The 21,197-nt window shown below is 39.6% G+C and overlaps 1 protein-coding gene across 6 annotated transcripts in view; it reads left to right on the top strand.

The window, feature by feature from the left end:
- relch (RAB11 binding and LisH domain, coiled-coil and HEAT repeat containing) overlaps positions 1-19,587 on the top strand; it is a 40,012-nt gene extending 20,425 nt beyond the window's left edge. For 4 of the 6 annotated variants that reach the window (XM_074693834.1, XM_074693833.1, XM_074693831.1 and 1 more), the window contains 17 exons: positions 725-796; positions 1,424-1,564; positions 1,720-1,884; positions 2,092-2,239; positions 2,325-2,481; positions 2,609-2,732; positions 3,101-3,149; positions 3,806-3,885; positions 5,552-5,658; positions 6,889-6,988; positions 8,323-8,405; positions 12,043-12,106; positions 12,194-12,332; positions 12,467-12,583; positions 15,574-15,662; positions 16,209-16,279; positions 18,263-19,586. In XM_074693834.1, coding sequence (XP_074549935.1) covers positions 725-796; positions 1,424-1,564; positions 1,720-1,884; positions 2,092-2,239; positions 2,325-2,481; positions 2,609-2,732; positions 3,101-3,149; positions 3,806-3,885; positions 5,552-5,658; positions 6,889-6,988; positions 8,323-8,405; positions 12,043-12,106; positions 12,194-12,332; positions 12,467-12,583; positions 15,574-15,662; positions 16,209-16,279; positions 18,263-18,383 — 1,827 coding nt within the window. In that variant the 3' untranslated portion in view covers positions 18,384-19,586. Of the gene's footprint in view, positions 1-724; positions 797-1,423; positions 1,565-1,719; positions 1,885-2,091; positions 2,240-2,324; positions 2,482-2,608; positions 2,733-3,100; positions 3,150-3,805; positions 3,886-5,551; positions 5,659-6,888; positions 6,989-8,322; positions 8,406-9,051; positions 9,135-12,042; positions 12,107-12,193; positions 12,333-12,466; positions 12,584-15,573; positions 15,663-16,208; positions 16,280-18,262 lie in introns of all 6 variants that reach the window. The other 2 variants (XM_074693830.1, XM_074693832.1) reach the window with 2 other exon arrangements.
- The last annotated feature ends 1,610 nt before the right edge of the window (positions 19,588-21,197 follow it).

The following is a 21,197-nucleotide window of genomic DNA, read 5'->3' as shown; positions in this document are numbered from 1 at the left end:
GTGAATCAGTCACTAATTTTCTTATAGAAAGTGGGATTGACCTACACCTGCCTCAAGATGAAACACACTCGTAATTTTCCAACATTTGACTTTTTCATTTTATTATGTCTTTTGTGTTGGATGTTTTTTTTTCCTGGAAACCCTTCTTATCTCTTTGTTTCCTACCAGGGGGGTTTCATCTGTAATTGGAATTTCTGGAATTTGAAATAATGTGATTTTTGCTGCTCCCTGTGCAGGACAATTTATGTCTGTGCTGATCATGTCCTGTAAATGTCTCATCCTCCTCCAGTTTTCACAATAAATCTTAAAGTAAAACAAAGCATTTATTTACGTAAACTGTTGAAGAGCTAATCATCAATTGTTTTATGTAATTTCTGCCAAACACCTGAATTTCCTCACGGGGATCAAAAAGGTGCATTTTTCATTGTAATTCACTGTAACATAAATAAATGCCTGCTGGGATTAGAATCACGTCACCTCCATGCTGTCCCTGACTTAAACGTGCCACTACATGTGATGTATTTTGGACAACAACAGCTGCCAGCAGTTTGGAGGCTGAGAATCTGGCAACAAAGGCCGATTGTGGTTTCCACAGGGTCAGCGTGTTGATGATAGGCGAAATGTTCCCATTCTAAGGTGGCAGTCCTCCAGTCTACTCCAGTCCTCCTTTCAGATCCTCATCTTGTATTTGTTTCACACCAACTCTTGTTTTGTTCTTCCGCAGATAAACCACAAATATCCAGAGAGAAGATTGTTGGTGGCAGAATCCTGTGGAGCCTTAGCACCATACCTGCCTGTAAGAACACATCATGCATACAGAATGAAAACAGGATGACAGGGGAATATGGAAAGGGAAATATGTGATATGGTTGCATTGGGATTTTGTCTCACCCAGTCAGGATTTTATTTGGCATAACTGCCCAGCTCAATACAAAAACACACTGGCTAAAATTATTATTTTTTAAATGCAAAATTTGTATACAACCTATAAAGAAAAAAAAAATAGTGTGTGTATCATAATTGTCACCTTTTTTCTAACTTTGCTTCTCTTCTGCTCTGAGCTGATGTAGTTTAAGTTTCTTTGTAGCGATCAGTGACCTGCTCTTCTGCCTTTGTTAGGATTGCAGGACAGGATCATGTATAAAAATATCCTTATTGTTTGGCCTGCCAATTTAGCGTGCTAATGCATTTTCGACTCACCATGTGGTTTATGGTGTCAACAAGCAGATGCAAAGTGTACCAGATCTCTTTTCTTGATTTGACACGAGGTGTGTGATCTGATCATCTTTGGCTTTAGTGATGTTAGCCAGAGTTAGTAACCATTTGAAAGGTCTATACCAATCAGAATTGAGTATTTAAAACAGCCAAGTTAAAGCTGGGTAATATAAGACGTGTAACTGGTCTTTTTTTTCTGTCTCTGCAGAAGGAGATCCGTAGCTCCTTAGTGTTGTCCATGTTGCAGCAGATGCTCACTGAGGATAAGGCTGACATGGTGAGAGAGGCAGTGGTCAAGAGTTTGGGGATTATTATGGGATACATAGACGATCCTGACAAATACTCCCAGGTATGTGTGTTGTTATAAACCTTTTAATTTCTCACTTCATCTTCAGTGTTTTTAACCAGTTCCTTTGCTACAATGCTACTGTACGAGACATGATGTTGAACAGGCTGGGGAGTTGATTTTCTTCTTTTAACCTTCTGTTCCCTTGTGTCCTGTAGGGCTTTGAGCTGATGCTGCTTTCACTTGGAGACCCATCAGAGCGGGTGGTCAGTGCCGTCCACCAGGTCTTCATTCCTGCCTTTGCTGCCTGGACTACAGAGCTGGGCACCCTGTACTCTTCACTCATCCCCTCTTTGTTGGCACGTATAGAGAAACTACTTATGGTGAGTGCTTGTGAATTCTGCCTGTGCTTGGCCCAAAATCAAAGAAACAAGAAGGGCACATTGATGTAGAAATAAATTAAGGAAAAGCTATCAAATCCTAATTATGTGTTTGAGATAATGTGTTACCCTTCTGCTAGCTAAATGATTCAAAACAGCGCTACATTTCCTTTTTGAAACCCTTGATGGTCTCTTTTTCTCTCTTTGTAGCAAGGAGAACATGGTCTGGATGAACACAAGCTGCATGTGTTCCTATCAGCCCTGCAGTCACTCATCCCCCCTCTGTTTGCAGTGGTGCTGCAGAATGCACCCTTCACCAGCAGAGCCAAACTGCACGGAGACATACCTGCAATAGAGGGTAGGACAGCCACAAGTCACGGCTACATTTTGAGATCCTCAAAGCGATGTGTTTTCTGAATCTTTTTGTGTTTTTGTTTGCACAGTAACCCGCTTCCCCAGGCCAGCTTCTCCTCTGCAAGACGTGGCAACTATCATCGGTAGTAGAGAAATGCTGAGTGCACTGCTGCTACTCTACGACCACCAACTGGAGCATGAAGGCACCACGGGATGGGATAGCTTGCTATGGGTGGTCAACCAACTGTAAGAAATTTGCACTTAGACACAGATATGTTAAGACACACATTTTATGTTTTAAGAAAGCTGTGTAGAGATGTTTCAAAAGAAGAGAATGTAAAAACTGATTTTTATGTGCCTGTCCTTTCCCCAGCCTTCCACAGCTCATAGAGATTGTTGGTCGAATTAATGTAACCTCATCGACCTGCGTACATGAGTTCTCTCGCTTTTTCTGGAGGTTCTGTCGCACCTTCGGCAAGATTTTCACCAACACTAAGGTAAATGAAGCAACTGAGTTTCAGAGCATGTTTCTCAAGTTTTAAACAGATTATTTTCTTTGCATCTAATGTCTTTGCATGCATGTTATATTGCAGATGACTAAAAGGAAAGTCCAGATTTTAAATTCAGCTTCAGTGACTTTATTCTTAACAGTAGCGCTAGAGAGCAGACAATAGGCAGTAAAAACATCAGCTGTTCCCTGTAAGTCAGAGCTGTGGTTGTAACCACGGTGTCTGTCTCTGACCTTTGAGAGGTATTCATCATAAATCAGTTTGACCCACTGACCACTCCCCTTACAATAGAGCTTTACAGAAATTTTCTATTTTATTCATGTGTTAAGTAAAATTTATTTTTACCTTCTTTCTAGGTTAAACCACAGTTTCAAGAGATCCTCCGACTATCTGAAGAGAATGTTGGTGAGTCCATATCAAAGTTCACTCTCCACAAAAAAACACAGATGTGCATTTAATGTCAGGATTTCTCAGCTCTTGCGTCAGACTGCTGGATGATGGAGTTCAGACACTGTTGATGTAAACAAGCTATTTAGAGTCAGCTTTGGGTGTTCCCCCTCTCCTCTCTTGATCCCGGACATGTTTCTGTAGTTATAAGAGGTGCTCGGTCTCCACTGGCTGCCAAGTGATTTAGTCTTGGTGTTGTGGCCCTTTCTGAAATGTGTTTTGTATCCAGTCCATGTCTGTGTTTCAGATTTTGTGACCTACTTTGTGCTTGTCCTTTTCTGCAGAATTTTGCTAAAACACATCAATGTAATGTAACCTGTGTGTTCTTGTGTCTGTTACAAGTCTGCCTGACCAATTGGGCAGAACAGCCGATGATATTTCTGATCTTTACACTCCACAACTTCAGTAGCTCTTTATAGTGTAAAAAGTGTCATCATCTTTGTCTGAATCTTAACACTAACACACCGACATTCTACTCTCTGGTGCTGCTACAAGAAATACAAACAAGTGCAGAAATATTCAAAAGCATTTCAAGGTTTAAATCGCTGCAATTTAACTTTTTATTAGATTTACAACTTTTAACACTGTTTCACTCTCTTTTCTACCTATTTCAGATGCATCAGCAGGGAACGACATCCTCACTAAAGCCACAGTCCCGATCTATGCCACTGGAGTGCTGACTTGCTATAACCAGGTAATTTATCAGCAGACCACAGCCAAACAGTTGGTCACTTGAAGACAGGGTATTGCCTTGTGGTGATTTAGCACGTCAGGGATTTCTTCTTTAAAGTTAGCTCGTGGATCTTTTCAAGCTCCCCGCTTCAAACATTCTTGTTGCATGAATTATCAATCTGCGGTACACTTGCTATGTCTGCAGTGTAAATGTTGCAGATGCCAGAGTAGCGCCTTTCAACTATTCCAAGTAGGTCTTCGAGTGTTTACACAAAGGCTTCACTCTGGCTTACTTCAGTGATATGAGCTTGAGAACCCATTCTTTTTCAATTCACTCACAACTCATGGATTTTCATCAATCAAAGCATTATGATGCCTTTTCTGAAAAAACAAACAACAACAAAAAAAGTTAAAAAATAATATCAAGTTAGTTCCAAAAAGAGAAGAAAATAACCTAATGCTCATTTGTCTTAAGGCAGCAGAATGATCATTTCTGATACATCCAAGGTAGACAGGAATTATAATGGCAGACTGGCTTTACATGACACAGCGTCGGGAAGATATGTCAGTGAAGCCTTAATTTGTCATCAAGGTCTGGCTGTGAGCTTCTCTTACATGCAGGTAACTGTTGTTTCTAGCTTTGAATTGGTATCAGAGTTGGAATGACTTTGTGTTGGTGCAAACTCTACCTGCTTCAATCATTCTTCCTGCATACTAAAACCTGGCTGTCTGTGATTGGTCAGTACTACTCAGACAAGTCCACCAAGCATGGACTTGTAGAATGTGTAAAAACAGAATTCACAGAAAAGGTCTACTTTGATGCAAATGAATGCCTTTTTGTGAAGCATCTTCAGTGGAAAACATCTTGGAAAGAGTTTTACAGAGGTAGTTAGTTCAGTTTGACTCACGCATTGAAAGGTCACATTTAAACTGACATAAAGACGTGGGCTAACTTAAACTTGTCAAAGCATCCTAACATATATTTTACTCATCTGGAAACTGTTAGATTGGTTAATTCGATTGTAAAATGTTGAGACTGCTGGGCTGGAAAAACATCATTTTAGAAGCACCAGAGTTGAAAACAAGAGGAGCATGCACCCTCACCTCACACTGAAACTTGTTGAACTCATCAACAATGCTGGGATATAAAAAGGGTTGTTTCTAGGAAAAAAGATGTTTCTGTTCCTGCAGGAGATAGGAGTGCACATTTTGAGCCTTTTTGTTGTCCCTTCCACCACGATAAGGATGCTTTATTTAGCCCTGAGCGTGAACTCAGAAGGAGTTCAGAGTGGGTGTGGGGAGGGTTTGGTCTGAGAAATGTCTGACGTGCGTGGCATGTGTGGCTCTTATTCTTTTCTGTATCATATACTATATAAAGTGTTAACCACATTACACTTGTGATTTTTGTTCTTGCTATGAGGGAAAATCCACCCCATCACGCGTCAAACTGCCACGTTTTTGTTTTGATTTTAGGGCATGAAACGGTGCTACATTTGGAAAACAATGATTTTAATGAGTTGTCTGTTTTACATTTACAAAAAAAATTTTTTTTAGAATTTTAATTCATATCAGAGTTTAAAAATGCTGTTTCAAAATATCGGATTATGTGAATATACTTTGTTTAAACATTAACATGTTTGATCTCTGTGATCATTAAAAACACTAAAAGATGTTTGATTTCTGTTCAGGAGGAGGATCGCAAGTTGCTGGTGGGCTTCCTGGAGGATGTTATGACAACCCTGTCTTTGTCCCATGCGCCTTTGGACAGCCTAAAGGCCTCTTTTGTAGAGCTGGGGTGAGAAAAACTAATTTTATTCCCCCATTACCAACTGAAAAAAGTTGTTTCACACTTTCTTGCTGCAGTTCAAAGTTTCTACACATCCCTATTTGTAGTACAGTTTCTATTCAAAGAGAAAGACACAAAAATGTACAGCATGTCCTTTTTTCACAAGCTTATTTTGTCATCATTCAAAAAACTGCCTTAGCTGTTTCTATCACTGGTCAAAGGAGGGGCTGCGTCTTTTTGCAGGTAACATACTCTTATCAAGGAATTACAAGAAATTAAGGATCTTGCTTCCAACTTGTGTCTAAAATAGTTTTATTGGGTTTTATTCATGCCAGAATACTTTCTATTTCTAAGCTTCAGTTTGGGATATTTTACAATTTGCTGCTTTCTTCATGTCCTTATCAGCATTTTTAGGGTTTTCTTCAGAGCCCATTTAATCTCATTCACTCCTTCAGCCACAGCCCAAAGAGCTCTCTTTTTGTAAAAATGACCAACCAGTTTTATCTTTCTGTCTTTAAGAATAAACAGTATAGGAGGTGACTCCATGCGATCTTGGATGAAACATGGTCAATACTAAGAGAGCCCCATTATTCTTAACCCAAATCACTTTGGTTGAGAATATTTTTTTTCAGTTGCTGCGTACCAACCCTGGATGTTCCTACCGAATGACTGTGCAAATTTTCAAATGTTGGAAAAAAATCATAAATCTATCTGTAAACTGTGCAAAACAGGCCATTCTTAAAGACGTAGCCTGAGATCTTCACGAGACTTCTTAAAATATTAGTTTATTGTGGAAGGATCTCCTAAGTGGTTCATGATCTGTTGGAGGGTCAGACACCTTTGACTGCCCATAGCTCCACCCACAACGGGCCTTTGGATGGCTGGCCAATCGGAGTAAAAAGGGTTCTGGTGCAGGCAGCCTAGAAAAGACAGTAGCTGCAACCATGATTTTCAGACAGAGACTGAAATAAGGTATTCCTCAAACATTGTTGTGAGAAAAATTGTGATTTTTGGAGCTGTACGTCATCGAAAGCTACTAGAGGGGTACCATAAAGATAGAATAAAGCCTTCAAAAAAGCACAATACCCCTTCTTCAAACTAATCTGAAATTGAAAACAGAAACCAAATAATACCATATAAAAACTGTTAAAACCTTAATCTGGATTTCTGTCGTTACATCAAACGAAAATTAGCCCATAGTTAAAAAGTTTGCCAACATTTTGTTCTGCTTTCTTTCAGTGCCAACCCTGTGTACCATGAGCTACTGCTGACGGTTCTGTGGTACGGTGTGGTTCATACCTCTGCACTGGTTCGGTGTACTGCAGCACGGATGTTTGAGGTACAAAACACGCACATAATAGTTAACATACTAAACATATGATTGGATCATATATAACTGCTTTAAATATCAAATTAAAATAAATTAACTTGTGTGTTTTGATTATCTGATTGTTCTGTTATATTAGCATACTGAAGCTTAAATTGTCTTGAATAAAAACACTTTTCACATGTGTAACTATTTGCTGTCCATGTGCTGATGCTGCTTGCTGCTGCTGCTGTTTAATATTCAGCTCCTTTGATATTGTGGCCATTTATGAAATGTGGCCAACTCTGAAATGCCTTCTGTAGCTCCCCAGAGCCATGGTTTCGACTGTGTGGCGGGATTCCTCACAGGGTTAACATCAGACCTTTCACTGTGCACCCGTCTCAGAAACAGTTGGAGTCAGCAACCTTTCAGTGTAGTGAGAAAAGTTTAAGACCTGTTTCTTTTCCATGTTGATGGAACATATAATTGAATCAGAAATGTTTTCTCGTGATCATTTCTCTACCTTTCAAATTGTCAAGTCTTGTGGAAATATGATCTTTTTATTATTCTTAAAGGGAGGTGATTTCTCTTTTTTTTCTTTATGATTCCATTTGACTGATTGCACTGATTGCTAGCAAAGTCTTGTACTAAACCAAGACAAACATCCATGTCAGATCACATCCTTCTGTTCTCTGAGATTTGTGCACACTTAAAGGACCTATACTGGGATCTAAGTTTAACAGTAACTGGGTTTATGTTGATCTAACACAGGGGAGGAGGAGTGGTGGGCTTCATTTGTGTCTCCCCTATGTTTTGTGGATTACTTACCCTTTCCCGACACACCACACTGTCACCATCCATAGTGATTAGCTGTCCACCATTGTCCAAACTGTGGGCTGAAATGTGGTCCTCTTCCACAGATTTCAGATCAGTACAATCTATCATCAGACTTAAAGGGATGAAATGAAAACCTGACCTGGAATCTGGGGATAGAGCTGCCAGCTTTACGCTCCCCCGATTGTAAAAGTACCTGTGCAGTTAAGCTACGTCAGTTTGACCATTTCTTCTGCATACAAGTGTGTGCATGTGAGTGTGTTGGTCTTTGTGTGTATGACTGTGTGTGCGCACACACCTGCTTGATACATGCAGTGCCGTCCGTGCCTTGCAGCTATGGTTTTGTCATTGTATATCACTTTCTTCCTATCTTTTTGTGTTTTTTTTTCTTTTCCCCTCTTCTTTTTTGTTTTGTTTTTGTTTTTTCCTTTCCTTTTCTTTCTCTCTATCTATTGGCGGTGTTGCTCGATCTTGTCCCAATGCCCCCCGCCCACCTATGTGACATCACGGCTGGCTCTGTCCAATCCAATCAGCTGCTGGTGAAGGGGGTGAATGAGACGCTGGTAGCTCAGAGAGTGGTGCCGGCTCTCATCACACTGTCCTCCGACCCTGAAATGTAAGTGGAACAACAACAAACAAACAAACAATAATAAACCACGCCGCGTCTCTCTCCCCCCTTCTCTTTGCTGCCTGAGAACCACCACATGACAACAAGTCTGTTCCTGTCAGGAGCAAATTCTGCTCAAAATTATGTCAAAATCATATCAGTCATACAGCTTTGGATCCTTTTCTTCTTTTGATCCTCTTTGTAAATGCAAAAGCTTCTGGTGATTGTTAGAACTTGCTCCTGTGAGGTTCAGTCTGCTCCATGTGGTGGTTCATCAGCGTAACCACCGTCCACACTAACACCCTGCATGTCAGCATCATCAAACTGCAACACTAACCCACGCCAGCTCCTGTCATCTCATCTGCCTGCGAAACTAACCTCGTCCACATTTGTGCTTGCCCAATCCTAGCATGCTCATCTGTTACCTGCCCCCCTCCTCTTCTTCTCCACCCCAATCCGTGAAGCAGAGCCCCCTCCTCCTGACCAACCAGTCAGCAAGTGGTTGGTTATCCTCACCCTGTCTTTATAGTTTTATCCTGTCACTCTCTCTATCTCTCTCTTCTATATCATCCCCTCTATCTTTCCCTCCCTCCTCCTGTCTCCTCCCCACCCTGCCTCTCCCTCTCTCTCATCCCGCTGCGCGGTGGGTTTGCAGTTGGTTCTCCGAGGCATGAGTGAAGCATTAGTAGATCGCCGAGCGGCTCCGGCCCTTATAACTCTGTGCAGTGGGCCTGAATTGTGAGTCAATCAACACAAGAAAAACCTCTTTGTGAACACTGTCATTTTTGTGGGCTGCATCCTTACAGCGAAAGGCAGAAAATCCTGTTATATAAGCTTAAATTGGTTAATTTGGAAAGAAAAAAATATAACAACTTTAGGAGTATTTGGTTGATTGAACATTGTGAGGCAAATGTTTGCACGTGTCCCTCAGTTGTATTTTGTGGAATAACTTTTCCTCTCCATGGTATTGTTATTATAAAAAAAGAATGAATAATCTTCTTGGTCATATTTTGAAGTTCAGATTTCCTCTAACCAACAAAAATCTTTTGGGCTGCCCCTCAGCCATCACTTCATCAGGCCAAGATGATAAATTAGTAGCTACACTGTTGGGATGCAGCCCCTTTCATCTCATAATTCTCTGTATTGAAATGCCACACCGATGGTCCCCCAAGTTAAATATTCAAACTTTTGGCATGATAAGGAATAAAGAAGGTCAAAGTTTATGTCTGCTCAGATTGAGAAATTTGTTTTTAGTGGACAAATTTCTGTGATGGCCCAAGAGTGACTCTTAGTCTTTGCTGCTTTTACTGACAATGGAATGATTACCTAACAACAACCTAACCGCATCCCATCAATCCTGCCCATCCCAGTCCATTACTCTCACTGATGATTGCAAGATACCCTTTAATCAATGGTACTGATATATTTGTATATGTAGTTAAAGGTGTAAGTATTGAACTATCACACATAACAGTAATCATGACCCTTTTATGTCCCTGATGGTCAGTTTTTACTTCTTTGTGTGATAAGCTAGCCTATGAATAATAATAATCAAAAAATGTTTAAATTTATTTATTTGTATATTGAAAGAATCAAATACAAATGAAACAATAAGTGAGAACAAGAATAAAAAATATAATGTTATTGGTTAGAAATCACCATAGAAATTCTGAAAAATAAAAAAATCAAAGAGATGCAATGAATACAATGGCTAAAATGAGACAATTAAAAGTAATGAAAAAATAGTAACAATCACAAATAATAATGATAATAGTAGTAGTTAGTGGTGTTAATATATTGCATTATTAATGTGGTTACAATTTTGCATTAAAAAGTCAAAACCGTTTTTAATTTATAATTATCATACTTAATTTTACAACGAATACCTCTAAAAGGGTTGGAAATTGCATTTTATAAAAACACTTTTTTTTTAAAAAAAAAGTAATGCATATGCAGTGCTCAGCAAATTCATTAGACCACCAGTGTGAGGTGTTTGCCATCTCTGTTCTCATTTAACTGTGTGTCGCAGATTACTAAAAACATTTTTATTTATTTTTTTCCCGTAGATGTGCAAGCTCTTAAATCAAAATTATGTCTTTAATTGGGAAATATGATTATAGTTGTTATCCATGAATTTCAAATATTGTGTTTTACAAATATTATCATTATTTGTAGTTAGGAATGGGTAAGGAATTATGTGCTTTTATAGGTAAAAACCAAAATCTGCCATAAGTACCGGGTACCAATTCATGTAAAATCGATAGGTACCATGTTTAGGTACCTAAATGCATCCTTGTGACTGTGAGGGAGTGGAAGAGTGGGTTATTTTCCATGCTGCTCATGAACACAACATTGCAAGGTTATATATTGAAGAATAATTATGTTAAATTGAAAAAATATACTCTATTACAAAAAAAAATGATATTTTTGACTACATAAACACAAAAAAGTACCAAAAATTGGTACCGTTGGATACCGGTAAGATTTGCCAGGTACCGGGCATCAGTACCATATCGTTTCAATTGTGAAAGGTACCCATCCCTATTTGTAGTACAGAATTACAGAAAATTATTTCCTGAACAGAAAAATGTGTTCTTGTGATTGTGTTTTGTTCTTGATTAATTTCTAACTCCTTAATAAATTTGGGAATAAAAAGGTGACCTCAGTTTGAAACTCCTCACTTCTGTTCTACTGTTGTGTGTGGAGAAGTCATTAGGAAAAAAAGAATTTGAAATTAAAGCACTTCATGATGCTGAATGGTTTTCTAGTTTTCATGACAGGTGGTGTAATAAATTTGCTGAGCACTGTACATTATTAAACATTATGTTTTTTGTAATGATAAGAATTGTAAAAATAATTCTCATTTTTATCATTATTGGGTAAGTATATTTGAATACAAAGTAGTCATGTCAGCACAGGGTGATGTTTAAATACCACATGTTCATTGAAGGTCAGTGTGAGTATCCTGTTTTGCAAAAGTTACCTAGTTTCATGTATAAAGCTTTTAAGATATTAAGGATGTTCTGTAACTTTCTTATTATTCGTTTTTAACCTACCAGTGGATTGGCCAGATTTTGCTGCAGTTTCTATTACTGAATGCTCATAGCTGCACTATCAAATCTAAATTTTATTCAAAGTTAAATAAGTTGTGTTAATATAAACAAGTTTGTATGAAAGTTGCTGTTTTCTGTATTTTTATTAAAATGCAATGACTTGATTTTGACCAAACTAAACAAATCTACATTTTTAAGTAGAACTTGGTATTTGTGGTTATGTGAATGCTTTCTTAGCCTTATGTGTGCCTTTTGTAAAAAAAAAAAAAAAAAAAATCACACATTTCATGATCAAAGTTGGTGTATTGGTAGCATTGTTTGAAAAATTATTGGACAGTAGCTCCAGGAGGCCCGGCTCTGTGCCTCCTGGTTGATGGCGTGACATTAGACCACACAGTTAAAGTGAACAAACCCTGACAAGCTGGTGAGTCAAACATTTTCAAATGCAGTTTCTCAATATTTACAGAGAAAAAAAATGAGTCATTGTGATTCCTGGTAAAAAAAAAAAAAAATGTAATAATAAATGGAGGGAACCATATGAGTGATGCAATGACAATGACTAGTTAAGCCGTTTCTTGCTCTCCTGCTTTTAGCTCAGTCAGGATATCCACCATCCCTGCCTTTGGTACCATCATGGAGACTGTCACACAGAAAGAGGTAGAGAGCCAACAACACAATATGCAAATCATGAATATAATAATCGCCAGAGGACATGCTGACTTATTGTTTTGTGTGTGCTTTAAGTTGCTGGAGCGTGTAAAAATGCAGCTGGCGTCTTTCCTGGAAGACCCTCAGTACCAGGATCAGCACTCTTTGCATATGGAGATCATCAGAACGTTTGGGAGAGTTGGCCCAAACGCCGAGCCACGCTTCAGAGACGAGTGTATGTGAAAATGATTCACAAACGATTCATGAAACCATTAAAAATTCTCTTATTTAATGTTTTCTTTCTTTTTGATTTGCCTTTATGTGGTCTTGATGTTTTGTAACTATTTGTCTGTTTTTTTTTCTCTCTAGTTGTGTTGCCACATCTCCACAAACTAGCGTTGGCTAACAACAGCCAGGCGGTGGAGAGCAAAAGAATCGACATCGCCACTCAGCTGTTTGAAGCCTACAGTGCTCTCTCCTGCTGCTGTATCCTTCTCTTTCTACATCTGTGGTTGATCTTATTTTGATAGTTTTATGCATGTAAGTGAATCAGTTATATAACCCTGAAAAAAATGTGCAGTCATGTTTTTTCCCACTCACCCCTGTAAATACTTCTTTAACTGCTGCTGTATGTATTTTCAAAGGATTTACTAGAAGTCTGTGTCAGGGTTGGCTGGCGTTCAGAGTTAGCTGTTGTTACAGTGAGTCAGTGGGAAGGCCGTTATAACCGGTCAATTGCGAGCTGCACGGGTTACATGTACTCCTGAGCGTGCCCTTAAAACTGTGTGGGACCAATCTGTGCTTGAGTGTGCGGTTCAGTGTGTGTGTTGGCAGAGTTTGCCCGTCATTTGGCAGGAGAGAAAGGGAAAATAAGCAGCCTCCATTTTTGGGGCTCGAGGTAATTACAGGGTTGGTTAAGCAAAGGAAAGGATGAGAGAGGGAGAAGGAGCGTGAGAGGAGAGAACGACTCAACATCAAATTCAATCCTTCACAACAGTTCCCAGGACAGGACTCAGGTTTATTTCACCTCTCCTCAGTCTATGCTCTGTGATTCTTTAGCTTCTTTAAATTTCTACTTTCACACGTTGTTTTCCCTCACACCACTCTGTTTATCCTCCCACATCTCCACCCCTGACATGGTTCAACATACACACCCGTACACACCCATAGAGGACAGCTGGCCTGAGGTTCATTCCTGTGGATCTTTGACAGGCTGTGATTTCACAGTGCAATGGTGTCCAGGAGGTATAGCCCTAACCTCAGAGGCTCTACCTCCCACTGCACTTCTTTCTCTTGTAATCAGTGTCACAAGCTCTGAAATTGTACATTCTCGTTACTAAAAATATAAATTTGGTCACTTTGTGTTCCATATAGCTGCTCAGGCTCTGACAGGTGGCAGAACACATGCAGTACCAGACGTAAGGCTGGAAGTCTTGTTTTAGGCATCGTACTTTGGCTGTGGGAGAGTAGACCTTAAATCTTTGCTATAGTCGCTCCCTCATTGCATTATTTTTCTCTTTTGATATTTCTCAAATAATCCTAAATAAAACGTAACTCTAACTTTCATTTAACACCGGGGATCACTGCCTGTTTAGTGTTTTTCATACCCTTGCATTAAAACAGCAGCACTCTGAGAGCTGCTTTAAGCTCAGTTTGTAGAGCAGGCGCCTAATTTACAGAGGCTGAAGTACTTTTTCAAACAAGTCATGGAATCAAGAGGCTGTCCCAACATGATATAAGGGCATTTAAGCCTCCCCATTCTGCCCATGTGTTATCTGTTACTCACAAGCTATTCCTGTCAAATTAAGTGAAGGACACAAAAATAATCTTTAAAAAAAACACACACACAGGTATTGTTTTTATGACAGCAAAATGCAAAACATTTAGTTGTACAGATCTTATTACATAACCTCCATGGTAGTATGAATACATAAAAACAAACAAACCATTATGAAAAACAGATTTCCCATGTTTTGAATGATGACATAAATGTCACTGGTACAATAAAACCCTGTCTGTCTGAGTCAGTTTTGCCAACTTAACAATTTTGTCGTTATATTTAGCGACTTTCTGGACCCCCCTAGCAAGAAAACTAGAGAAAAGCGACTAGCGACATATCTAGCGCCTTTTTTGATGGTCGGAGGCTCCATGATCACGGGAGAAAAAGTTAAAAAAAACGCGATGCCTATAGCTACACCCAATGCTGAGCAACACTGATCTGAGTCAACCATTTCATTTTAACCTGTGTTAAGACATGCAGTCCATACTAGGAGCTAGAGAAACAATTGTAACATGGACCTTTGAGTTCAAAAGATAATGAAAGTCAGAAAAAAAACTATAAAAAAACACCATATAACGACAAAAAATAGAAGTTATTAGTTTTTAATCTATCAGTATGTTACACCTCTCATCTTGAGGAGTCTTCAGTTAAGATTTGAAACATTTCCAGGTGCCTTCAGTACCCGGGGCAGATCTTAAGTCTGTCTGACCAGCTCCACTCAGGAGCAACTGGTTGGTGGACCTGAAAGCTGAAACTGGAGCATGAATATGCAGGATATAAGCAAAGTAAGGTTGAACCAACTCACTGAGGGCCTTGCATGTTAACAACAAAATGTTCAAATCAATTCCTTTATTCCTTGGTCTGATGTGGCCTCTCTATTATTTTACACCAAACTGGATTATTTCATCTGTACCTAAAGTTAAACTTGGATCTGTGGAGTAGTGGTTCCTTCATCTTTGTCCTGAAGTGGTTATTGGCAGTTTGACTCTGTTAAGATATATATCAGTTCAGTTGTTTCTGGCTGCAGGGTTCAACTGAACGAAGCCTTGAACTTGAGGCTCTGATGACTTCCTGATTCATAATTTCACAGGGTCACCTGGTAAAAGGTTCAACTGTTTCTTATGTCAATATAAAAAGAGAGTAAAAAACAAACTGAACCCCCAACCCAGTTTCCTGCCAAACAACTTACAGGGGGCGTGATAACAAGGTACCAACAATACAGTTACCTCCTAACCAGTGATATTTTATGGATCTAAATTAAATATGGGCATTATAGATATAGACATTGAAGCATAAAACCCATTGAATTATCAACCTGCAACTAAAGCATTCAATAAATTATGTAGATGACATTTAATACAGTGATCTTATGCCAACTAGATGAACATCCAAACCTGTATTGAGTCTCCTCACTGGCCCTTTTGCATTCAAAACACACACACACACACACACACACACACACACACACACACACACACACACACACACACACACACACACACACACACACACACACCCACGTTTGACCTTCTGAGATCTACATGGGAACTCACTTAATGAAAGGCTAACATTATGATTCCCACTGTTTGAAAAAAACAATACACCCATTCATGAGGCTGTTTTCCAGGTGCTTTGGATCAGCTGGCATTTTAAACTGTTCCAAGTTTTTCATTCCAGTCCTTAACTTCCTGTGCAGTCATATCAGAGGAGGTGATGGTTAACCACTTCCTGCCAGGCCTCAGGTGTCTGCGTGTTGACATGGAGCAACTTTCCCCTGAGCACGAGGTCAGCAGACACATATTCATATGTGCAGCTATATTCATGGTGCAAGCAGGCAGGAGGGGGCTTTTCATTCATAAATTCAGATCCTGATACACTCACCATGCACCATTGACGGCCCAGTCTGTCTCTCATGTCTGTAGCTTCCAGGATATGTCACCTAATATTGCCACAGACAGACAGTCTGACTCTTCACCTATTTTTCAGACACACTCATACACACTCCTCTGACATTTTTATTTGTGTCTTAGCATCTCACGCGATTCATTTCATGTGAGCATTCTCCAAAGCTGACTAACCATCAGCTGACTCTTTTCCTATCTACACATCCACTCGGTCTGTAAAGCTTCATACCAGAGAGGAGGCATTCTTTCCAAACTGGAACATTTGTGCGCACAAAGTAGATGCAAAATCTGTATTTAATCAAACTGTGACAGAATTAGCCTTCACCATCTGGTTTGTGACACTGTTATGCCGTTGAAGAATGCTGTTTACAAGTATTGTGTAGGTGTTGTGACAATGATCCATCTGTCTTTGTAATATTCCCAACAGGTTATTCTGAGCTCTATGATCAAAGAGTGTGAAATCAAGGTGGAAAACAGAGGAATGGCAGACGCACAAGGGTGAGAATAAAAACAGTCCCATTCACACGTCACTTCTCTGAGATGAATCAAAAAACGCTGATTCTTTTGGGGAAAAGCAGTGGCTGCAGCAAACTGTGGCCTCAAAAATGTGGTTTAGAAGATTTAAAAGGGATAGAACGAGCCCTTCTGTGAGGAGAGGGGTCACTAACTAGTATTGGAACTGGGCCTATGTTGTGGTTTCCTCAGCAGGGGAGAGGAGAACATGTAAGAGTGTTGGAACCAGCACTCATTATGTGGGTATCTTCACACAGAAAGAAAGAGCAGAGGAGTTGTTTTGGTTTGGAAATCAGCCACACTGTGGGTGTCTTTGAAAAGATGGTTCTCCCATCTTGTTAACATGTGTTTGGGATTGATTAAAAAGAGAAGCGTGTGAATATGGGTGCAGGAAGTCCCCATGAAACTGCTAAGTTTGGTGTGTGTAATTCACTTTGGACTTTCAATTCTTATATATGCAAATTATACTTGTGGTTATTAGGGCTGAGTTGATATTCTTTTCTCCCAATTTGTTTCTTTTACAATTTTTGGGGTGCTGATTCTAATTTCACTGCGATTTCTCCTAATATTTCCAATATTTCCAATTTTTGCAAATTTTAGTTTGCTATTTTAACACCAGACCATGTGAAAAGGTTGAATGATGATGATATATCTAAAGACTATTTCAGGAGCCATATTTTTCCCCCCAAAAATGCACATTACACATGAGTCAGTTTTTAGGATTTATTTAGGGGATCTGACATCTCAACTTTTCCCCAACACATCCAGTAAACAAAGGCTAAAATGAAGGATTTAAATTTGAAAAAAAGAAAAAAGGAGATTTTTGTACAAAAATCTTTTTTCTTTTATGATACATTTTTTTCTCCTACCCCTAGTGATTATTGATATATTAAACTGACTAAACTGACTGAAATGTAAGGAATTTGGCAATTTGGAAGATTAAAAAGAAAAGTTTTGTCTGTATTCTGGCACAGGTTGCATTGAAAAAAGAGATCTTGTGTAATTTTATTTGTATGCTGAAATATTTTCAAAACTTAAGCAGACATTGGTGCAATTTGCAGTAAATAACAGTATCATCAGCATAGAGACGAAGAGATTTGGGGTTCACTGGTTAAAAAATGAATTACTGCAAAGCAACAATTACAGCGAGCCAAGAACTGAACCTTGAGGTACACCCAGTCAATTTGGGTGGAAAATCCTTCAGTGTCATTATTTTTGTGGTTTATACTTGATTTATTCAGAACATCAATGACGTTGTACTTGACTGTCACTGATTTCAGTTAAGCTTGAAAAATAGGTCTTTAACATGGGTGTCAATGGGGCCTCCTGGGCTTTGGAGCCAGCCTCTAGTGGACACTCGAGAAACTACTGCTTTTCTGCACTTCTGCACTCCTTGGGTTCTTTTTGTAAGATAACTAGCAAACTACCAAACCCCAGGATGTGAAAACAAAGTAGCATTCAATGCAGTGTTGTGATCATTTCCCTGTGAATGTGTTTAAAAGCCAAAATTGGATTTCCAGCTCAGTCATTTGCTGTATATCACAGCCACTCATGGTTTAAGACCAGGGAATTTGGAAATCTTTCATCTGAACCCTCTTAATTCATCAACCCTAATTTGTAGTTGGTTGAGATGTTTGTCTTTCTGTTGAGCAATGCAGCAGCTTGGCTAAGTGTTGTAACTGCTCCAGTGCATCAGGAGAATACCAGTTGACTTAAAAAGAGGAACTGAGTGAAGCCGTTAGACTGTAAAAACTGGGTAAGGGTTGTGTGTCTGTGCAAACAGCATGTTCCTCAAAGGAAGTCAAGGTTGTTGTAAGCTTTTAACGGACTGATTGATTGTGACTGCTCTGTTTTTTGTTTTGTGTCTTCAATTCGATATTGTGACTGAGCAAAACCCTGTTTCATCAAACCAATCCAAACCCAGTCATCTCATCAAACTAATCTATACGCCTTGCTCTGTTTCTGTAGCTCCATGTCCATCGCCTCCAGTTTGGTGGGTGAGGATGCAAAAACCAAGTTCCTGAGTAAGATGGGTCAGCTGACCACCTCCGGCGCCATGCTGGCCAACGTCTTCCAGAGAAAGAAGTGATCGCACACCGATTTGAACACTGCTATGTACTGATGATGCTTTGCTGTCTATGGGAACGCTTTATTTCACTGGAACAGAAAAGGTCCAGCTTTCAGAAGAAGAAAAACAAACATACTGGTAACGCAGTTTCAAGAGTTGGAGGTTTCTTGAGTCGTAATTTTTTTAGTCTCCACGGCAGCAGGAGCACGTCCTCTTTAACGGTTGAACAGCGATGTTTTTTTTGCAGTGAAAGCTGAGGTTCTTTCTCCCTCCGCTTCGTTTTCCGCTCCTTCATATAATCTCATCATGATGAAAGCGATTTTAAGGACTCTGATGCATCTGTGTTGCTAACACTGTCATTTCAGAGAGAGAGGAAGAAAATGAACAGTATTGAGATTCAGCCCAAAGTGAGAAGAAGGGACTGGATTCCTGGACATTTCTGGACACGTATCACGGACTTTAACTTAACTTCAGTGCAGTACTTCTCTTATCAGAAGAGCTTCACTTTGCAAAAAGAAAGTTCTGGGCACTGCTTGCTGGATTTTATTTCAACATTTTATGCGCCATTTTGGAGGGAAACATCCTGCAACGGGTGCATTGATGTGCGTTTGCTGCAGAACACTGAAAGACAACAAGATGGCTGTAAAGAATGCCTTGTGCGGTGAATCTGCACGGCTCAGATGTATCGCCTACTTGAAGTTATAAAACATGTCTTGCCTTTATTTCTTCAAAGTCTGTCTTTTTTTTTGATAGCTTCTATTTTATAACTTATTTATGTCTTAATGAAGGAAAAAAACATACCTTATTCCGACTTCCAAAGAAATTTGCACTTCACTTTACTGTTTTTGTTGTGTATTATAAGTATGTATATCTGTTTTAATTCAGAGTCTTATATAAGATGAATATTGTCACTACTGTTGATGAAATTATTTTTGGTTGATCCTTTTTTGGGCAGCGTGTAGTCGAAGAAAACACTGATCATGATTACTCTCTCTCTGTCCGATGCATCGTCTCTCTGTGTTGCAGTGTCTGATAATGTTTTTTCTAAAGTGGGTAATTGTTTCTATTATTATGTTTCTTTTTCTTTTCAGTATGCCCTGAGAGAAACAGTAAATACCTGTATCATACACTGAAGCCAGGGGGATGGTACTCATTATGTATATTTGAAATTGGTGTCATGGTGTAATAAAAGATGAAGAACTGTTGTGTACTAAAATGTGCTCACTGAGCGTCTTGGTGAGTGTGTGTTATGAAGGAAACTCCCGAGTTCTATTTATGGCCCACGTCTCAAAGTGTCGGCAGGTGTTGCAGGCCGTAAAACAAAGTCATTTCGCAGACAAACACACACACCCTCGACCCTGCACCGCGCGTCAAACACTTTGATGTCCTCTATTGTCTATTGTGGTCGGTACTACAAACCAAAGTCCATTTTAAGGGACATTCCTGACTTCACCCGATTTGCTACAGAGGTAAGCTCTGATCTGCTGTAAAGATTACACTATCTCTCAATACCTTTGACAGGGCAAGAATTCAACACAATCCATCACAGAGACATCTCCAGTAGCAGAAAGTAGAGGGCAGATTTTAGATATGACCTTGCATTTAAACCAGTATCTTTCAATGTGTTGAAAATAGAGATGGGTTATTCAGGAATGCAGTCACACTCATTTTGTGGTTGAACTTTAAATATGTGAACTACCACCCTCAGATAAAGGACAAAATTTGCATATCCAGGTTAAAATGTAACCCTTATCACTGTCAACTCGCCAGGTGGACAAATAATTCATCAACAGCAGCAGGGGAACAAGGAGGCCGCAGCATCAGACATTTGAAGATTTGAAATGTGTGCAGATGCTGTGTATGAGATTTGCATTCATATCGACTTTTTCTTTCTGTGACTGCGGTTGATTTTTCCCTGCATAACCCTTGATTGTTGCCCAATGTGACGTAGAATCACAGAGCAAATATCTGCATGCATATCTTATTGGAAACCTGTTCATGTGCGCACAGGAAAATCCATCTGGCATTTCGTTTTGGTAGGAATGGCGTCACCAGGCAGCCCCAACAGGCATTGGTGATTTGAATGACTCACACATCACATCTGTTTCCAAAGTGAGCAGAAGCAATCGCAGATCCAACCCTAAAAACCACCGGAACATGGTGGCTAAGCCTTAATGTTGTTATTCCGCCCTGTTCTGGGTGTATCTGAGGACCATGTGCATGTTTTCAGCCATGCTAAACTGTTGCTGAAAACCCTTGAATCTCCCTCCAAAATTGTGGAACCAAATAACCGTCTGTGGCTGCTTTCTTCTGCTGTGGAACGAATGTGTCTGACATTAATGGAAACCATTCAGGAGCTTATGGCGAGTGTGTGCATTTTTGTGCATATGAGCTGTCTGAAGCAGGCCTATTTCATGAACTTTGACTTGTTTGAAGTGATGCTAAGCAACGTAACCCGCATACTTTTCAGAGCTAAACAGGCAGCGCTGTGACCCAGGTTTGACTCTGAGTGTGATGGTTGTAAAGCAGCATGGCGTCTGCTGCTGTGGTCCTGCATTTTACACATCAAAACAAGCTAACAGGGACTGCTATATGTTTACGGTTCAGTTTTTCAAAAGGGGCTGACTTCAGTGGGAATATCTGGGAAGAGTTGCCAGTTCTCAAAGAGAAATAAGCAACCATAAATAATTGCTGCACATCAGGTTGTTTTGATTTCTTCATCAGTGAAAGGAAAGCCAGTAAATGCATCGTAATTAAACCTAATGTGGGAAACACCAAGGCTACATTAAACTCATTTGTTTGTCTTTTCTCCTTTTGCTTTTAAAGCTGTGAGCG

Source organism: Halichoeres trimaculatus, unplaced genomic scaffold (genome assembly GCF_033239565.1).
Source record: "Halichoeres trimaculatus isolate MK-OKI-2021-1 unplaced genomic scaffold, fHalTri1.1 fHalTri1_scaffold_18, whole genome shotgun sequence".
In the NCBI taxonomy this organism is placed as follows: Eukaryota; Metazoa; Chordata; class Actinopteri; order Labriformes; family Labridae; genus Halichoeres; species Halichoeres trimaculatus.
The sequence above is the reverse complement of the archived record's forward strand: the minus strand, read 5'-3'. Positions and strand labels throughout refer to the sequence as shown.